General features: G+C 34.1%; 1 protein-coding gene across 1 annotated transcript; it reads left to right on the plus strand.

The window, feature by feature from the left end:
• Window positions 1-403: 403 nt before the first annotated feature.
• Window positions 404-21,053, plus strand: LOC134261543 (sterol regulatory element-binding protein cleavage-activating protein-like). Its single transcript, XM_062743972.1, has 24 exons — window positions 404-558; window positions 2,912-3,097; window positions 3,804-3,960; window positions 4,613-4,773; window positions 5,234-5,371; window positions 5,771-5,850; window positions 5,973-6,087; window positions 6,718-6,899; window positions 7,022-7,148; window positions 7,464-7,576; window positions 7,943-7,977; window positions 10,309-10,407; window positions 10,686-10,973; window positions 11,375-11,694; window positions 11,923-12,430; window positions 14,127-14,242; window positions 14,414-14,898; window positions 15,018-15,154; window positions 15,787-15,872; window positions 16,230-16,336; window positions 16,821-16,996; window positions 17,233-17,313; window positions 18,845-19,057; window positions 19,476-21,053. Exons 2-24 carry the CDS (start codon window positions 2,985-2,987, stop codon window positions 19,719-19,721), a joined length of 4,083 nt encoding a protein of 1,360 aa, XP_062599956.1. The 5' UTR covers window positions 404-558; window positions 2,912-2,984; the 3' UTR covers window positions 19,722-21,053.
• Window positions 21,054-21,794: the final 741 nt, after the last annotated feature.

A 21,794-nucleotide genomic window follows, 5' to 3' on the forward strand; every position in this document is an offset into this window, starting at 1 on the left:
AAAAAATGGTAGGAAAACCCCTGAGACAAAGCATTGAACACCTACATGTACAACATACGTGAAAAAAAGAAATGCATGTACAAATAAATGGTGTTGTATACATGTATATTAAAAAATATCAATTTGGGAAACGTTTGAAAATAACCCTGTTAAACATGCATATTTTAATAAAAACATTTTTCAATCAGGGACTTCAAAAATATCCCTGGTATTATCTAAAAATCTTTAATTCAAAATTTGTTGTACTTTGACCATTTCTTTTTTTCAGTAGTGATAAGGTATTTGGAAAGCTCTTGAATTGTCCAAATGAGTCAGAAAAGCAGACTTAGTAATCGTACGATCGCTTAAACAATTATTTTAGCCAATCAGAATTTTCCATTGCGTAAGTTTCTTATCACCGGAAGTAAATCCTGTTGTTCATGTTTTTTTGTTGTGAACTCAGAACTGTGTATTTTGCTCAATATTTTGCTAAAAACGTAATAAAAGGTGTGAACTATATGTGCACACTTTTTGCGAGATAACTTAATGGATTAAAGACAGTATTGAGTTAATCAGAAGGTAATTTTTGAGGTCTGAATGTGGTACATGGTTTGATTCCGAATTTCCTCTTAAAAAAGAGGTGCAACCCATGAACCTAGTTTCTTTAGAGAAGTGGCCAGGCTTTCCCTTACATCCTAGAACCTACATGCACCTAAATGTAGGCGAAAGCCTGTCCACTTCTCTAAAAAGAATAATATGTTGACGGTGTGACCGTTAAATAATCATTCCAGTTTTCATTTAGATCGGAAGCGTAAATGCACGTAACATTTGGTGCGTTTATTAAACGTCATATGACGTCGTTTGCATGTTGCTTTACCAAACCAAAGACTGTACAAGGCTGATTTCAATCAGTTTATGACTATTTTTCTGCAATAAACAGATAAATTCATTAAATCAAGACAAGTTTATTATTCGTTTAACGTTTGTTGTTATTCTCTCTAGAACATTGCTTTAGCGTTTGTGTACAAAGCAATGCATTGTGGGTCCAAATTACTGCGGCAAAAAATTCGATGGGTTGAATGTGCAGTAGAAACTAATTTAAAATTGCCGTGGCATTGTCGTGAGAAGCTCACATTATTCGCTTTGCGATGCTCACTGTCACGAATCATGTTAAATAATCATTCATACATGTATCTCTGAAGCTATAAAATTTAATTTCATTAAATTTAATTTCATTGAATGAAGCTAACATTGAATAACTGTAAAAGCACAAATATTCATGGGGTATAAAATTTTGTTTATTTCGTTGTTAACAATAATCAATGAAATTAAATCCCACAGAAATTTCAGTTGACTATCTACTGAATGGGGTTACCTTCAGAACAACGAAATCAAATGCCCATGAATTTATTTTTGATCACAAATCAACGAAATTTTATCCCCACGAAAATTTGTGCTTCTACAGTAAGTAAATTATCAATAGATTAAAGGTTGTTTGTTGATTATGAATGCAATTTTTTTTTTATCCACTGACCGACCTAGTTCAGTCAGCAATGCAAATGGGCCCGAAAAGTAAAAAAAAAAAAAAAAAAACCCTTTATCTGCATCCCTGATATTAACATCTGTAGTACAGAAAGGAGGAATGAGTAAACATACATTGAAAATTCATAAATATATATATAATGAAAACGTGGCTGGACCGGGAATCAAACCCGAGACCCCTGTATTTCTAGTCAGGTGCTATAACCACTGAGCTATCCAGGCCAATGTCCTCAGTCCAGCCTAAATTCCTACATTCCCCCCTCCTGAAATAGTCTTTAACATCGAAGACACAACTCAAGTTCACCTTGTCAGGACTTAACAGTAATTATACATTACCGTAAATCTGGAAATTTTTACGTCGATTTATTTTTGCGAATTTGGGTCAAAAAGCTGTTGATTAATTTTTACGCTTCAAATTTTTGCGAATTGTCACTGGTGCTAAAAATAAAAATCACTGAAGATTTTCATATCAGGTTATGTTTCAAATAATATGCCCAGTTAGAATACCACCAATATACCCACAACGTGGCAAGATATTGCAAAATCGCTCCGAAACAATTTTGATAAAAATACAAAAGGATTTGCACTGAAAATAATTTCTAAGTCAATTATAACAAACATTTTAGAGGTTGTGTATGCCTTTTAACGTAAAGTATAATCCAAATGAAGAAAAAATATAACTAATTTTCTCAACGTTTGTCTCACCTAAAATTTACACGCCGCGTTTACATTTGGAACTTTCTAGTAAATGCACTGAGTTTGAGTTATTGCCCGTGTTGATATACGGTTAGATAAAATGACAGTTCTCTCTTTATTGGCAAATTAATTGATTAAAATAATTTGTAAAAAAGGGGCATACCGCCTCAGTGCTTGTCAAATCATCGGACGATATTGCATATAATGAGGACAATTTACGCACGGGTAATTAACTTGTAGTTATAGTAGACTAGTGTAAACAGGTTTCTTTTAAAAATACCAGTGCTTACCGACACCTATTCACCGAGTTAAAAAAAAGACACGAGTTCTCAGAAAAAATTCTTCGCATGTTGATTTATTTTTAAGAAAAATATTTTTGCGAATTCAATGCACGCGCAAATTTGCTAAAAATTTATCTACAGTAAAAATTTCCAGATTTACGGTATGTATTTCCTGAACAAGGCACCATCTGTAGTATGGAAAGGAGAAATGAGTAAACATGCATTGAAAATTCATAATTATTGATAAATACATATATAATGAAAACATATGGCTGGACTGGGAATCGAACCAGGGACCCCTGTATTACTAGTCAGGTGCTCTGACCATTGAGCTTTCCAGGCTGATGTCCTCAGCCCAGCTTAAATTCCTACACATAAATATTTAAAGCAAATAATTTCATGGTATTTTACAGCAATCAAGTAACCACAGAAGAAATGACGGGGGTCACTTAATCAGCTCTGAAGTGTTTCTCTCCCCCGTGAGTCATGAAGTCACTACAGGAATACGTGACGCAGGTGTTTTATACCCACGGCCTGTTCTGTGCCAGCCATCCTTACTCCATCCTGACTGTAGTCATTTGTGTCATGCTTATGTCTTTGTGAGTTTACCTGATTGCTTTGATTTTCTTCTTCCCCATTTTGGGAATATTAGGGGGAAAGCAACAAAGTAAAGAAATATCTGGATATATATACTAAATACAAAAAGTGACAGTGAGATATATACTGTTAATTTTTTTAATTTTATCGAATCGATTTGACAAATTACGTGATGTTTATATTTTAGAAAATGATAAAGATATTCATTTTTTAATGTTGTTTTAGTAAAACTCGCATAATATAATTATTAAATGAAATAAAATGTAGTTGATTTCATACAAATTAGATAATTATGTCGTTAAATTCAGGTAAAATTGCTTGAAATGACCAATAATGTCAGGAAAATGTCGTGGTCGCGTAGACAGGTGGTCGATAGAATATATAGGGAAAAGTTACGGTCACATGTGACAGAATACATTTGGCAGTTTTGACTGTATATGTATATACAAAATACATAAAGTGACAATTAGAGACATATGTTAATTTTAATTTTATTGAATTAATTTGAAAAATTATATTTAAAACCTTGTGAATTGATGTTGATTATTTAGTCTTATTGGTTTCATACAAATTAAGGATGCACCTGTTGGTATGCTAGATGATACTTAAGTTTTCAACAGAAACATATTTCTTAGGATTTACTTTAATGCAGTACAGTTCAAAATTAAGAAATGAGACTAAACTGTTAGGATTTTATTTTGTGTACAGTTATCCCTTGGTACACATGCCCCTGCCAGGAAATGTGCCACTACAACACAGAGAGCCTCTGGCAGATTACAAAGTCCCCTCAGAGAAATCTCCTAAACCCACCACCCCCCAGACCGGAAAAGATAGCCGTCCCAACGAACTCTTCAAACCCCCATGGGTAAAGCTAACTTTTGTGACAATTCTCACTGTAAAAAAACTATAATATGAAATGAATATATAGGAAAGAAATTTATTATACCATAAATCTGCAAATTTTTGCTCAGATAAATTTTTAAATTTTGCATTCGCAAAAATATTTTTCTTAAAAATAAATTACCAAGAAGAAAATGTAAACAAAGCAGTGGTCATTCGCAAAATTTTGAAACGTAAATATTAATCAACAGCATCTTGACCCGAATTCGCAAAATGAAATCGACATAAAAAATTCCAGATTTACGGTACCTCTACTGATTTTTTCCTATATAAAAATGAGGCAGTAAAATGTTAATTGGCTAGCATCAGTGAATGTTTTGATATTTTGGATCCTTGCTTTGGAAGCTAATTACCTGGTTATCTGCCTCTAGAGTTTACTTTTGTATTGGTCTGATATGTTAATGGACTAATTCCCCGTGCGTTAGTCTTCAAGTGAATTCCCTGTATTTTAAAATGTATAATAAAACAGTTAAAAAGTACATTTGTATATCACTGAGGGAGTTTGCAAGATTCCAGTTCCCATCAACCAGGACTGCGCCTCAGGGAACTGGAATTTTGCTAACTCCCTCAATAATGTACTTTAACTGTATAATATAATTTAATTGCATTTATTGTAGTATCTAGGAGTTCCTGTTGGGTACATCCAGCAAATTGTAGTCAAGGCAACAGTGTCACCATGGAAACAAGAATATATGATTCCAGAGGATGCGTTTAGAACACCTTTACTCCGGGTATTTGAAATTTTGGAGGAACTGGAAAAATTCAAGTTCAAGGAGGGGTAAGAATCATATTAACAGCATACAGAAGTAATTAAAAGACAACATTACAATGCCTTTGTCAATTTTGTACAGTATTTTAAGTAGAATTATTTGCTGCAAGGCATGTCCAGGGCTCAGAATCATGAAACATCTGAAACATAAGTCCAGATCTAAAACTTGGAAGAAGCCAAGCAGACAAAAATAAAAATATTTGTCAACATTGTTTCTCAAAAGTTTTGTTACCTACCAATTTAAAGTTGAGTTTTAAAAAAAATTAATAAACATTTTTCAGGCAATCAAAATATTGACTGAAGTCTAAGTCTGTTTCATGATCCTAGGGCTAGAAATCTTAGCTCTTAAGTGGTGTTTTTGGTTTTATCTAAATGTATCAAGTCAAGCTGTTGGTACAATAAAGTAACACTTTACAATGTAAGAATCTGCTCAATGTCAGTGTGTTGATGTTAACGTTTACTTTTACAGATCTACTGAATACTCCGTGTCTGATGTGTGTCTGCGTGTCGGGGAAGTCCTACCTAAAATCAAGTTCAGAGAATTACTCCCAAAATATTCCTGTCTGACACTTTCACCGGCCAATTTCTGGTTCAGCAAGAAAGAGAAGTAAGGTCTTACACAGTCACCTAAAAATAAAGTATTAACAGAAAGATGTTGGTGTAAAATATAATGTGCAAACACTTTATAAAATCTGAATTAATATATCTCTTAGAATTTAAAGTTTTTGCTGTCAAATATGCCACAAAGCATCCATGGGTGAAGAGGATTCAAGCTGTACAAAGGAAAGGCTTTGTCCTCTTTTAAGGGGAGATGATTCAGGAATAATTTAATAGGGTGTGATCATTTGAAAATTGCCGAATGAAACAAAATTAATTAAGGGGTAAAAGTTTTATATGGACACAAATTAAAAAAAAAGGTTTCTTTATAAAATAGCATTGCCATTGATACTAAGGTGTGCAGTGTGGCCAGTGAGCATTATTATTGATTATTAACCTTATTTTACAGATATTTAGCAGATGGGGAGATTCTCAAAACCTTGTTCAAACGACATGGTCAACCTTTGGAGACGCCCCCTTATCTCAGAGGTAACTTACAATGTATATTCACAATCATTTTGAGTAAACCTCAAGAAACAAAAAAAGTTCAGAGTTTGATATGAGACAAGCATCTGTTTAAAGCTTTGATGATATTTTTTCCTGTTGGACAGACATCTTGTTTGGAATCCCTTGGAAGAATTCTGGGATATCTCGTTACTTTATCAGGAACCAACAGAGAACCATCAGCTTTGCCATCTCTGTTGCTTTAAAGAACTACAATAAAAGGTAAGACAGATTGTCAGGTATGTTGAAGTACATTTAAAAAAACATGTACAATAAAACACATTGTAACAAAGTACAATAAAACACACTTCTAACAAAGTGCTAGGGAGGGTTGATCTTGCCTCCTTATAAATGTACTTTTTTATCCATTAAGTTCAAATTATACTTTGAAGCCAGGAGGAATGAAAATCAGTTCACTGATTGGCATCAATTCATTATAAGTATGTTTTACAGTACGCTTATCCACGTGCTGTTAGTGAGATAGCTCAAACCCACAACAGGAACTTTTCACTGAGTGCTATCTCACTTACAGCAGATAAAAGTGTTAATTTACAATTTACTAACTTGTATGATTGCTGATGGTTGGATAGTACATTTTATACCCTGGGTATAACTTTGTTGAACTCTTTGCTGTTGAAAAAGTTGTCAACCAAGCGCTTTGCAGGAAATTAAAACTGGAAGCAAAAACTAAATGAAATTTTCTGTCAGAGTGATCGATAACACAAACTTTGCCCCTGGGTATAGCTCTGTAATACATTGCTATGAAGGCACTTGTACAGCCAATTCCTGATGATTTTATATCTGATCCTTTAGAACTGATTCATGTTAATGTGTTATATTTTTCTTTCCCAGTTTTCTATTGGCTCTGAAGTCACGACTGGAGGACCTTTATCCAGAAACTGCGCGGAATGTCAACAACAGTCAGGTCAATACGATAGTCCACATCCACTACCCGGACAGCAAAGTGTTCACGGAACACACCTACCTCATCATTACTTACGTATTCCTACTGATGTATATCTACTTCTCTGTCAGTAAGTGGGATACTCCTAATCTTATGACACAATCCTATCACAAGTATTAAATTAAATACTGATTCTTTACTTGTGATTGGCCTGAAACAAAATTTATAACAGTTGTGTGTATTATTTGACAGGAAAGATTGAGATGGTGAAGTCTAAGTGGGGGCTGGCCCTGAGTGCCGTGGTTACCGTGGTAGCCTCACTTCTAATGTCTGTCAGTTTCTGTTCCTTGTTTGGACTCACCCCGACACTGAATGGAAGGTGAGTTTTACTCATGACAATGGAAGGTGAGTGTTATTCAGTGGAAAGTGAGTGTTACTCAAGGGATGAGTGTTACTAATGACGATGGAAAGTGAGTTTTATTCAATATTCACTGTTATGAGGATATTTTGAAATTATTTATAATTTTAAAAGTTACATACCACAGGTAAAAAAAATTATTTCTCATTAATGTTAGTTTATAACTTTTATCTTCACTGACTCATATATACACTGCATATATTGTGATTAAATGAAAATGTTCATGCATTATAAATAGTAGCTGGAAAAGAATAAGTCATTTATTTTGTGTTTTAGTGAAATTTTTCCGTACCTGGTTGTATTTGTGGGTTTGGAGAATGTTCTTGTGATTACAAAGTCTGTCGTGTCCACACCTGTTGATCAGGATGTTCGATTTAGAATTGCACAAGGTGAGAATCCATGACTTACTGATGGCTAACTACAGATCTACTCAACTCCAGCAAGCTCTCTCAATCATAGCACATTTTCAAAATAATGTAGTCATAAATGGTTATGGTGATGCCATGAATCAAAAATGTTAATACTTGTTTACTAGTATATTGACATTCTAATAACACAACATTTCTCAGCTGTTACAAACACGGTAAAGTATATGCAAGAAAAATGTAATATTTAAAGTTTAATGTTGTGAAAAGAATTACATTGTATACTGAAAGAGAGATATTTTGATTATTTACATTTTTATTTTTTTTTAATTTTTCAGGAGGGCTGGTCCATTTGTAATACACCTGGCTACAGAACTCATCATTGTTGAGCGGTTGAGATTCTTACCTTTGTACCAGCTATACAGGTAAATAGGATTTTACACAGAGGGGGGGGGGAGATTTAGAAAATATGGAATGAGAGAGAGGTTTTATTGTCTTTATCAAAGGAAGGGAAAGATTATACACCTTCAATTCAATACATGGAATCATCTTTACATTGGGGGACTAATGTTTGTGTGCATTTCATGGGTTACCCTTACTTGCAAATTTACATCATTAACAATAGGAACCATGGACCATGGTCATTGACTCTATTGTATATAATTATATTTCACAGGTAAAAATGTAATAAAACAGTAAAATTTGAATTGAGATGAACCTTGACCTGCACAGAATTTTTTTCTGTTTAATAGTATATTGAAAGCATTTGGAAAATGACATTTTCTTCACTGCAACAAATACATCTATGTCAATTATCATGGTAAATGTACAACATATTTAAAGTGTCACTAGTTTTTAAAAGAATTTTACTGAAAGAGAGATATGCTGATTGAATTTGTTTATTTTTATAGGAATTAGTCAGGAGGGTTAAGGTCAAGATCTAGTAAATAACTTGAGACTACTTTTTTGGTGCTAGATCCATTATGACGTCATAATCAATTTCAACTTCCTTATGCCCGTACTTTACGGCTTTGGCAGAATTATGTAGCAAATAGGGTATTTTCATGACATTCAATTCGAAATCATATGAAAAGTAAACCGGATACCTATATTAAATTTGATATTGATACAAAGAAGAGGCCATGAACATACTAATGTATCGTTTTTTTAAGACTGTAGGCAATCTGGATACATTTCCTTTTTTGCAGAAAAACTGCCATATTCATGACTGGTTTTCTTAATTTTTCATTGAAAATGACAGTTTGAATTACAGTTTTTCATCTTGTTTGATATACAATATATGCCCCACAACATATTTGAACAATTAAAGTTGTAAAGCATCTATATAGGAATTTATTTCTCAATTTTGATAAATCTGTAGGTACCTTTCATTTACTAAATCTTGAAAAAGGTTAAGTTTTTTAAAATGTTTTTTTTTAAGTACTTCTATGTCCTACATTTTAAATTAATGGTTTATGTTTCTAATGTGTTTCACTGTACCAGTCAAAGTTTCAGATGATATATTTGCAAAAAATGACAAGGTTAATGTTTTTGGTGCAGGTTAACATTTTATGCAGTTTTTGGTGTAGGTTTATTACTCAGTAACATGTTAAGCCCTATGTTGACCAAACTTAAATGGACTTTTATTTTAGGCTGACAGACCTTCACCAGATTGCTTCGGATGCTGAATCTGACCTACATCCCCCAGGTTGAGTGAACAGCTTAAAGTTTTTGGTGCAGGTTTCATTTCCAAGTTTCTATGAGACATATAATGACCAAACTTGCATGGATGGTACATCTTAGGATGCATACTACCAGTCTTGCTTCGGATGCTGAATCTGACCTACATTTTCCGGTTGAGTGAACAGGTTAAAGTTTTTGGTGCAGGTTTCATTTCCCTATGAGACATGTAATGACCAAACTTCCATGGATGGTACATCTTAGGATGCATATTACAAGACTTTTCGGAAAACCAACATTTTGAACACATGAAAGGTTAAAATTTTTGGTGCAGGTTTCATTTTTAACTGGTACTATGAACAAACTATAATGACTAAATGGATGGTACATCTTAGGATGCGTAGTACCAGACTTGCTTCGGATGCTGAATCTGATATACATTTTCTGGATGTGAACAGGTTAAAGTTTTGGTGCAAATTCATTTTAAGTAACTTTGAGCCCTATAATGACCAAACTTGCATGGATGGTACATCTAAGGGTGCACAAAGGCTGGCTTCAGAAGCTGAATCTGACCTACATTTTCCGGATTAGTGAAAAGGTTAGTTTTTTATACCGGTTTCATTTCCAAGTAACTCTGAGCTCTATGTTGAACAAACTTGCATGGATGATACATCTTAGGATGCACACTAATGGACTTGCTTCAGATGCTGAATTCGAGATACATTTTCCAGATAAAAGACCTGGTGAAAAGTTATGGGTGCAGGTCTATCACCAAGAAACTATAAGGCTTATATAAACCAAAGTTGCACAAATGATGCATCGAGGGATGAAAACTCTCAATTTGCTTGGAGATGCTGGATTTTAATTACTTTTTGATGATGAAGAACTAGTTTTAAGTTTTTATATAGGTCTATTCCAAAGTATCAAAATTGCATTAATTTTGCATTTTTGGATGTAAACTTTTTGTTGGTTAATTGTGTGACTTAATTTGCCTTACTTAAAGACAACATTCGTTGAGGTGAGCTCTGTAATCTCTGATTACCTATGTTTTATTAACCCTCTGTCTTATTTTGCAGGAGTTTGCTTTGTTTGCCATGGTGGGACTGCTGACGGATTTTTTCTTACAGCATGTTTTCTTTTTGACCACACTGTCCATTGATATCAGAAGGATGGAGGTACCACAAATATTCTAACATTTTATGTCTGTCCTCTGTTTTATTATATCCCAACAACTTTCTAGGTAAAATATGTACTTATATGATTGTATTTAAATAATGGTTTATGATTGGCCTGGTGTTTAGACATGGAATTAAAATGTAATGATACTTTTGAGAAAACATTAAGAAAGAGAATGGGGGATAGTCAAAAATATGAGCAAGAAAGTAATTATTTATTACCAAGTAACATATTTTCATGATGTCAGATCTGTAAATGATATTTTTGTTTATTTTAGCTGACAGATCTTCACAAGAAATTACGAACATCTGTATCAGACTTTCAGACCGGTCATCCCCCAGGGTCAAAGGTCATGGAGCCCCTGGTCCTGTGTCCGGCACGGGGCTTTATATCCGCCCCTAACCAGGGCACCACAGACAAATCCTCCGTGAAGAAGCATCGCAGGACTTCGTCTAATGTTGCCCTCGGTCCACCGTCATCACTGGCCGATTCCATCCAGACCTCAAGACGGTTACGCCTGATTGATTTCCTGGCAGATACCAGAGTTATCCAGAGATTTATCATGGTAGGGCAAGTTATTTATAAGTAAACCCATAATCTATAACACTCAAAAAATTTTGTTCGAGTTTACCATTGTTCTACAATTTTTGTTTAACTATTTATTAATGGTAACTTAAACCAAAGTGTACAAGAGAAGATGGAAGGCAGTTTTGTTTAAAACCAGCAGGAACTTTCTGCTGGCGTTTTCACTGTTTTCTTTAGATTATTCCAGAATTTCTATCAAAATACTATTTGAACCTGTTTATGAATGTTTTAAATGTTACATGTATTTTTAGACATCAAAAAAAACAATGGAATGGGGAAGTTGGGGTGAAATTATTACCATTTTCCACTGATATATTCATGTATAGTATTTCAAGCAAAAGGATTATTTTTCTCAAAAACGTTTTTTTAAATCATTTTAAGTTCTGCACAGTGATATGGATTGGATTAATTGTGTACAAAAGTGGAGTTCTGGAGCACCTCTCAAACCCTCACCATTCCAACACAAAGAACATATCCCAGGATTCCACTGGACATGTGTCTCCTAATGAGAAACTCTCCAGTGTTGGAGATAAGGAAGGTCCGAGCACTACAGGGCAGACTGCCAGCTCCTGGTGGTTTCAGGGTGAATTGGTGGATCCAGAGGGAGTGGTGAGACATAGGGAGGTGGAACTGTGGCAGCAGCTGTCTTACAAACACTGGCCCACTCTGTTTGGCTACTACAATATCAGTTTGTATGGAAAGTAAGTAAAAGTATCATTAGATATTCATATACTATATATCACATTCTTATAAAAGTTGAAAAAGGATATTTGACAATGAAAGACTTGGAAAAAGTATGAAATATCTTATTTCTTTCACAAAGAATATTTGATATTTAGAAATATATAAAGACCAATTTGATATTTTGTTTAAGCTGACTATTAAGACAATTTTTGTAAATTATTTTATTTAAAATTTGTTCTCGCTAGATTCATATCCATTTTGCCCAGTCTTCATCTTTCTATTGTGGTGGACCCCAATGAAGCAATTTCCCTGAGACATCCCAGTCAAAACGCAGGCAAAACCCCACAGCAGATTAAGCAGGAAATTGAGCAGATCTCCCAAGAACAATTGTCGGAAGCCAAGCGCGTGGAATCTGATGTACTCCCTGATGACAGTATAAAAGGGCTGCTAGAGTCACTACCAAACTACATCTACGACTCTGATCAGCTCAGGAAACTTTACGACCCTGAAGAACTCCGAAAACTGTACCCCAAATCCCAGCTAGAGCTCATCTCCACCATTCTGTTGGTGTTGTTCAGTGCTATCTGTCTGTCCTATTTCGGGCTGGCATTGTATCACTGTATCTGTCCCAAGAATTATGCCAGATGGCGCTCTAGATGGTTCAGAGGTCAACAGAGAAAGCGGGAAAAGGTCGGGGGGTATTACAAACAAATCAAGGAGTCTGTTCCCAAGGTCCTCAAAGGGCACCTGCAGGTAATAGCCAGTTCATTACTGTAAATCATATGTTTTTATTTGTGATAACTTTCACATAATTAGGTGATACAATGAGCTCAAAAAGAAAAAACAATCTGCATTTATTTTCATTTGTATATATTTCTACAAAAATACTGTGAAGTCACTACTTTTTGTGGTGGTTTAATTAGGGCCCCGCAAGGATTTGCGGGTGCCCCAAAATAATAAAATTTGTCTGTCAATTTCAAAGCAAATCTGTGCTCTCTTTCACAAATTTTTTTTTATTTTCTAATAACTTTTTTTATGGTTGCCCAATCAAGTTCAAATTTGGTATGGTAGTTCAGTAGGCAGAAATACATATTTTGATGCTAAGTTTTGTTCTCAATGTCTTCATGTTTCCATTGCCATCATGGGGTAGATTCCTTTACTATGCATGAAGAATGGGCAACTTTTTTTTTGGTTGCCCAATAAAAAGTTCAAAATTTGGTATATTAGTTCAGTACAGAAATACATATTTTGATGCTAAGTTTGGCTTCTAACAGAATTTTAATGGTTTGGAGCTGGGGTAAAAGGATTTATACTGTGTGTGCATTGGCAAAGAGAGATAACTGTGTTGGAAGATGTTCCCATTGTGAAATGAATGCTGGCAAATCCACGTCCCTTGGGATTAATTAGGTTACAAATCCTGAACAGAAAATCCATGAAATTCTAATGATCTGTCACATTGATGAATTACCACCTCTGTCTGCAAATGAAGTTTGTTTTGAAGTTAAGTCAATTTGGAATGCTATGAACACTGTGAAATGTGGATTTAGGTATAAATTTATATATAATTTATTTTTGTTTAATAGTTATGATTTCATTGAATTCTAAAAAAAGAAAATAGATTAAAGAAGATTTTTTGAATTACTTTTTTTACTTTATGTTAATTAATTTTTAAGGTAGTTTTATAAAAAATTATTATCATTAATACTCGGGTAAAAAGTTCTTACTGTAACTTTAGAAGAAAATGTTATTGAGAGAGGTTTAACAATTAATCCTTTGGGATCAATTATCTAGCCTGCTGCAGAAAATTTAGTACACTTTTCAAAGAAGTCTTTAAAGATTTTTGAAAACCTTTGTTTGCAACTGCTGTTTGTTTGAAATAAGGTTTAGCCTTCATGATATTTGCATTCATTGAAGGCTGGCATTCTATATAACACAAGCTTCATAATTGTTTAATACATTCAATGTTAAATTGTTCTTTACTGCCTAATGTAAATACAAGGATATTATTTTCAGGTTTTTGAATATTCAGGAATTTTTAAAAATTAAGTTTTAAAATACAGTTGCTGTTGCTATATACGTACATTTTTTAGTCATTCTGAAAATTACGGTATATATTTCTACAAAAATACTGTGAAATCACTAATGGTCAGTTTTTAATTTTCGTTGTTTTCAAAGAAATTGAGAGACCCACGAATTTATGACCACAATGAAATGTAAAATTTCAAATGCATTACTAATAAACATTTTCCAACCTTTAAACAAATGCCCACAAACCAATGTTATTTCCTCAAACCTCGAAAACTAGACCCCTTAAAAATATGTGATTTTACAGTATTGGATCACAGATAGTCATTTAGTGTATGTGTTATGTATGATAGCGGTCACATACTCAGTAGTGTATGTGTTATGTATTATAGGGGCAACTTAGTGTATGTGTTATATATTGTAGGAGATAGAGTGTGTGGTGACAGATGGTCAGTACATCATCAGTGCCTGTCTGGGGGGTCAGCTGAGGGTCTGGGACTCCTTCACGGGGGACTGTGTCACTGTTATCCACAGGAAAGGGTAGGTCCCACAATGTGTGATGCTGATTTAAAGATTTTGAAACCAGAGATGCTTAACTTAAAAGCAAAAATCAGATACTGTTGCATTCAAAATATTTTTTCTCTGAAAATTTGTTCAAAAGCATATAGGTTAATTTTTTCTAAATGGATATGGAATCTTTGTGACTTTTAGAACCACACCTCCAGTGAAGCGAAAACCTTGCCTGGGTCGGAACATCAATGACAGTGATGCTGACTTGTATGCTGAATACCACGGTAATGGTAGTCATGGCAACAGCAGTGACCCAGAAGAAGTTGACCTTCATAGAGTTCGGCCCAGACAGAAAACAGTCAGCCTTGTACCTTCTCCTCATGGGAAGAAACTATTCCAGAATCAGCCCAATCTCGCAGGGACGATTCACACCAATTTCAATGTGGCTCCCCCATCCCCTGTCAGCCACAGCTCCCCCACCTCTCTGGATCCACCTTCAGTCTTCACCCCGGAGAGTTCTCCCTCATTAGATAAATCAGTCAGTCAGTTGAGTGGGGTGGTGTCTGCTGGGTTTGACTTCCAGTCTCGTTTTCAGCCTCTCTATGATGAGCATGCTCAGTTCCTGAGGGAAAATCCAGTGGAAGAGGAGGTTTTCTCAGAGATTAGATCAAGAAGCTGGAGTGCTGGTGAGTTCTTGTTCTGCACAGATACTGTAGAATCATCAATGTTCTGTGTAGATAAAGGAAGCATGTCTTTACCCAAGAAAGTTTGAAGATCAGTGTGTAACCATCCATTGCATTTTTAGGAGACCATCCTTTGACAACAGAGCACGATGCTGCCTTGTTTGACTCTGGTTTTGAGGGGAACCAAGCACCTGCTATCTGGTGTCTCGCTTGTTTTGAAGGTCTGATAGTGGCAGGCTGTGGGAATGGCAGAATTGAGGTAAGGTTTTTGTAGAATTTGTTTTAACTGATCTTTGCCCCCTTTTGTTTTTGCTCCCTTTGCCCTATCCTCATTTTGATGAATTCAAAATGAGGCCAATTCAAAGAATACAGGATAATTTCTTAAACAAAAGTATAAATGGGTGAATTTAAAATGGGGCAAAACTGTTTGCAAGTGTTAAAGGGCAAATGTTATACGGAGCAAAAATAACCCTTGATACAGTATTAAAGCATAGAGCAGAGTGAGTTAAACATTGAGATTCTTCTTCAGGATAAGTTAATGAAAAGGAATCAAGGATGGTTGGATGTATTTGCAGCAAATGTACATGTCAATACACATTGGAGGTGTTGCATTGCAATTTAGTGATGCCATATGATATATGTTTAAAAAATATTTTTTTTTTTCATCACTCATGAATTAATGCATTAATATGTTCATTTGTTATACAAAATGACATTCACTTTATGTGGAAAAATATGTTTCTCAATATTTACAGCAAAAATCATTATTGCACAAGTTTTGAATATTCCATGAAATATGGAGAAATCAATATGATAATAAAAATTTAGTTTATATGGTTCAGAGAAGTTTAACTTAATTTTTTTGTGTGAAAACTTGATTTCTGTTCACAGTTCTGGGAAAGTACAAGCGGCAGCTTAAAGTGCATGTACGGTGATAACAAGACTGGAGTTACTGCCCTTTGTATAGTTAATAAAAGGCAAGTACTATAATCGTACTTTTTTCCACAGGGTCATAATTCTGCAAAATCTCTATTTCCTTTTTAATCTGCACATAGAAAATTATGTGGATTTCCTAGATTCTCACTGCATACCTTACGTGTATATTGAGTACAATTGGACAAATTTCCGCAAAAAAAATTGTGACCACGTAAATAGTGCAAATTAATACCACGCAGAAAAAAGTATTTCTAAAGTATATATTTATGTCAACCACAATGTACATCAGAGACATGTATTATTATTGTATCTATGTCTGGATGGGTAAAGTTTATGAATTTAATTATCATAATACAGAGATAAACAGTATCATGATTTTTCCTCCTTTCTTTTTTCAGGGTGGTTGCGGCCAGACTTGATGGTTCTTTAGATTTCTTAGAAATTGAAACATTCCATAATCCTATCTTACCATTAACCAATCCGTCCTCTTCTCCACATGTCAAAGGTCAGTTTCTTCTGGGCATTTCAGGTTTGTTTGTTTTTTCCCTCCATAATTGAATATTTGGAAATGTGTTACACAACTATAAATTAATTGATGGTTATTTTCATCATGGAATTTTATTAAGTACGATACATTTTAAGAAAGTCATTGTGACAGTCGTTTTCAGAAGTTTTTTGGTTATATAAAGAAAACTGGTTTAAATGTTTCTTTTTAAAAGAATGACTTAAACGGGCTGGAGGGTTGTCCCGCAATGGGGCCATTTTCAGACTATTTTGACCTCCTTTAGAAGAAGAGCTCCATTTAAAGATATACAAAAATGATGAAATTTTAAAACTAAAATTTATGAAATTTTTCTTTGCCAAATGATAGTTGACAGCTTAAAATATCATATCCCAAAAATTCAGTTATATCTTGTGGTTAATTTGTTGACCCCCCCAGCCTCCTTAAATATGATGGTAATCTGGGAATTATTTTAACTTTTCTGCAGGCCACATGAGGTATCATAGTCAACATAAAGTAGTATTAATGGACTCCTTGAAGACGTGGGAGGAGATTTTACATGTGACCTTAGTGAACAGTGTCAAAGGTCACCAACAGCCAATCGTCAGCCTCAAATGTGAAGGAGGGCGAGTCATATCTGCCAGTCAAGACCACTCCCTCAAAGTACATTTTATGTTTTGTAACATATATTTTGGTAGATGTATATATAAGTTTACTTTTAGTTATGAATCTCATTTCTTAAACATAAGAAAGTAAATACATGTATGTAGGAATGTGCTGAGGTAGTTTTGAATCTTTATTTCTTTAATAAATAATACCTTTTTATGTAAATTCATATAAAATTATTTATGTTTAGGTATCCTCCATGTTTATAATTATATGTTTTTTTGTGTATACAGGTGTTCCGTTTAGAGGATAGCAGGTGTTTGTACACTTTGTATGGCCATACAACAAAAATAACAGTGCTATATGCTGACAAGGTATATTATAAATTTCCCATGTGCAGTAAACTAGTCTGATTAAAATCAAACCTTTACTAGCTCCTGACACGGCATTCAAAATAAAAGGAATTTCACTACACCCCCACTAATTCCTTTTTATTTTGATTGTCTCATGATGTGACAATCAATTTGAAAATAAAAAAAAAGCTAGTGAAGGAGGGCTGGATCAGTTCAGATGAATATCTTTAATTAGGGCCCCGCAAGTATTTGCGGGTGCCCTATAGTAATCATTCTGTCTGTCCGTCCGTCTGTCTGTCTGTCCGCCTGTCACTCTTCCGTCCGCAAATTTTCTGTTTTTTTCTAATAACTTTTTTTATGGTTGCCCAATCAAGTTCAAATTTGGTATGGTAGTTCAGTAGGCAGAAATACATATTTTGATGCTAAGTTTGGTTCTCTATGTCTTTTGGTTTGGAGCTGGGGTGGTGGGGTAGATTCCTTAACTATGCATAAGAATGAATGGCCAACTTTTTTTTTGGTTGCCCAGTCAAGTACAAATTTGGTACGGTAGTTCAGTAGGCAGAAATACATGTTTTGATGCTAAGTTTGGTTCTCTATGTCCCCTGGTTTGGAGCTGGGGTGGTGGGGTAGATTCCTTAACTTTATAAGAATGCATTGGCAAAGAGAGATAACTGCTGAAGATGTTCCCATTGTAAACTGAATGCTGCTATGAGTTCCTTGGGATTAATTAGCTTTCCTGCTGAAGAAAATCCAGAACATCATCTTTATCTGTCACATTGAGATGAATTACCACCTCTGTCTGCAAATGAAGTTTGTTTTGAAGTTAAGTCAATTTGGAATGCTATGAACACTCCGAAATGTGGATTTAAATATAAATTTTTATAATTTTAATATTTTTGTTTAATAGTTATGATTTCATTGAATTCTAAAAACAAGAAATAGATTAAAGAGAGTTTTTGATTTACTTTTTTTCACTTTATGTTAATTCAAGAATATTATTAATTTTTAAGGTAGTTGTATAAAAACCCCATTCTATCATTAATACTGAAAAAGTTCTTATTGTAACTTTAGAAGAAAAAGATGTGAGAGGTACAATTAATCCCTTGGGATTAATTATCTAGCTTGCTGCAGAAAATTTAATTTACTCTTAATTTAGTAGGCTTTTTTTATCTGTCATTTTAAGATTAATGAAAACCTTTGTCTGCAACTGCTGTTTGTTTGCAGGTTTTTGAATATTCAGGAATTATCTTGAAATTTTAAGAATACAGTTGCTGTTGCTTATTCTTCGTACATTTTTTAATCATTCCGTAAGCTTCCCCTTTTAATTCTACCCCATGGTGGGGCCCTTGCTGACTGGTCAGTTTTCTAGTTTAGAATGATTTCATGAGTTTAGTCAAGTTTGAGAGAATAGTTTTGAAACTATAGTTAGCAAATAAAAGAAAGATTTTTGCCATCAAGTTGGGATTCCCCCCCCCCCCCCCCCTTAAAATCAATATGAGTAAGTGTAAATAAGAAACTTTTTTTTTTGTTCATAACTTTGTTTGCATTACAGACACCACCATTTAATGTGGCGAGTGGGGATGCTGAGGGAACCACCAGACTCTGGGACCTTCACACAGGCACCTGTCTTCACAAGGTCAAAGTTCACGAGGCGGCAGTTGTGGCCTTGACCTGTACCCCTAAGTATGTGGTCAGTTCTGGACTGGATGACCGCCTGTGTATCTGGGACAGGAAGAGGGGGACTCTCATTCATGAACTGGACATGGTATTGTGTATTTCACAAACATTACAACAATCTGTTGACACTTACAACAAAGTGCCAGTGATGGACAATTTTGCTTCATTATAAGCATATTTCATTATATCCTTAAGTTGACAATGTATTTTAAAGTCACAGGGATGAAAATCACTTCGCTAAAACTGTCAATTCATTTTAAGCGTGTTCACTATAAGTGTGTTTTACTGTAAATCTTTTGTATTATGCATTCACAGAAACTAGAATTAACTTAAAACCAGGAAATGTTGCAAATAATCTACTTTTCAGAATATTTCTGCTTTTTATTTTACATTTATTAACAGAATGTTTTGAAGCAAAGAATTTTCACAGCAGAATTAATGTAAAAATTTTAGGAGTATCTGAATTAAAGGTAAAATTTGAAAACTGTTTCTGTTTTACTTTTTAGGATCCTTGTGGAAACAACTGCATGGCTTTATTGACCTCTCACTTGTTAGTGACTGGAGGTCAAGGTCACATCCAGTTGATTGACCTTGACAAAGGTGACATCCTACGGACTGTGAGTGTGGGATCCTTTGACAAGTCGGCCTTTGTGAATCAGATCCACGTCGTACAGAACACAGTGATAGTCTGTGACTACGCCAGTGAGATGAAAGTGGTTCAGTTCCCCACAGTGTTGGAGAAAATGGACTGAAGTTCCAGCAAAATTATCCATGTTGTTGTTATTCCCGATTCCAATCTTGTAGAAAGAAAAACAAGTTTGTTGTCAAGGTTATTTATTTTCCGACTGTTTAAGGAGAAGAGAAATTTTGCAGGAGAGCAAAGTTAAGGAAGGTTTGTTGGTTTCTCCACTGACTCGTTTGTCAAAAAATAAAATTCCCCTGTCTGTGACAGCTTGGAATGATTCTGTGATCTCATGTGGTGTGCCAACCTTGTGAAATCTACTTGATTATGTATAAATTATCAAACTTGTTCTTATCACTCTATTCCAATATCGTATCTCACATTATGGAAGCCATGTTTTAAGTGCAATGAACCTAAACCAGTCAGAAGTAAGAGAATTAATCATGACATACTATTTTGACATGTCTATCATAGTTCATTGTTATCTCAATAATTCAGAATTTACTATTTCATCTTGTTCATTATAGACCCAAGTCATACATGTATTTCTTAACAAGTGTATTTAAAGTAAAATTAAAAAATGGCAGCCATCTTAATTAAGGGTCATGAATATGCATGCATTTACAAGATTATATCATGTCTTTAAAAAAAATGAGCTTTATTCTCTGAGACGTATTGCACCCTTGGCACTTTATTAACATTTTCATGTACCATGGATAATACATTTAGCTGTGTAAAGGCTTTCCAACACAAATGTGTTCAATTTTCAATAGGGAAAATTTAGAGACAACTTTTGCATCTAAGAACTAGACTAATGCCCTGTACAGCTTCTCTTTGCTTTATACTAGAAATAAGCAGGTGCTAGCAATTAGCCAAAGGTGACTGAATTTGCTCAAGCTTCTTTTTTTAGAGCAGCTTTTTAAAGATAAGTGCTATATTGTAGTTGTTTAATAGTAAATTGATTTTTAAAGCCCCAATATGAACATTTGTATATAAACACTGTAAAATAAGTCTGAAAAAAAATTGTCAATGTTAGCTGTGACTGTATTTTAAATAATCTCAGACTTTAAGACTTGGTCATTGATTATACTTACATTTATGTGTAAAATAATTTCTACATCAACTGAAAAAAATAACCATAAGATTAATGCAGTCGGTTGTCTTAAGCATTAAAAATGTATTAACTAGTTCTTTTAATATATCATCAAAAGCAGAAGAGAGACTGTATGGGTATTTGGTGTGTTTATTTATTTGAAGAATTTTTTGCTATGTAACAGCATTATATGTACAGGACTATATCTACTTAACAAAGATTCCTTGTCTTATGTCTTTCACAGTATCCCTCCATCAATTAATTTATTTCTTTACTTCTGTATTTAAGGTTCATACTGATGTTAAAAAAAAAAAAATAATAATAAGTAAAATGATTTTTATTGAAATCCTAAATGTATTTCATTTGTACATTAATGTTTCTAGTTACAAAACTGTTAATTTACATTTTACATAAAGGACTCTAGAACTTGAAGATACACTGTAAAATCACATATTTTCGCGGGGTCAAATTTTCGTGGTTTGAGGAAAAACTCTTGGTTTCTAGGGATTTGAATTCGTGGATGAAGAATTGTTGAGTAGTAACATTTTACATTTCGTCATGGACATGAATACATGGGTCTCTTCATTCCTTGAAAACAATGAAAATTAAACCCCCACGAAAATTTCTGATTTCACAATAGGTAGTACACACATTAGTTATAATATGTTTTCATTTTATCATTTAATTTAATCTTAACGTAACATATTTGTTAAGAAGTAATATGTTTCAAACTGTTCCGTAGTAAATCATTGTACATGTTAAATTTTTGTTTAGTTTCCATTAAATTCTGTAACATTTATCTCTGATTCAAGGCAATGATTCTTAAAAACTTTCTTGTAAATGTTTTATACTTATTTGTAAATATTGTAAATGTTGTTTTTCCCACCAATCTCTCACGATCCTTCTCTCTCTCTTGCTCTTGTAACATGAGTACAAATCTGACAAACAATCAGTGTGTTGGAAAGTGGTTTATGTTTTTTCATCAATTAGACTGTTATATGACTACATATATCAGTATGTGAACAAAATTGTCATTTTACTGTCTTCAAA

This window comes from Saccostrea cucullata, unplaced genomic scaffold (assembly GCF_032062105.1).
Source record: "Saccostrea cucullata isolate Sc308-1 unplaced genomic scaffold, CSIRO_AGI_Scuc_v1 ctg356, whole genome shotgun sequence".
Taxonomy (NCBI): domain Eukaryota; kingdom Metazoa; phylum Mollusca; class Bivalvia; order Ostreida; family Ostreidae; genus Saccostrea; species Saccostrea cuccullata.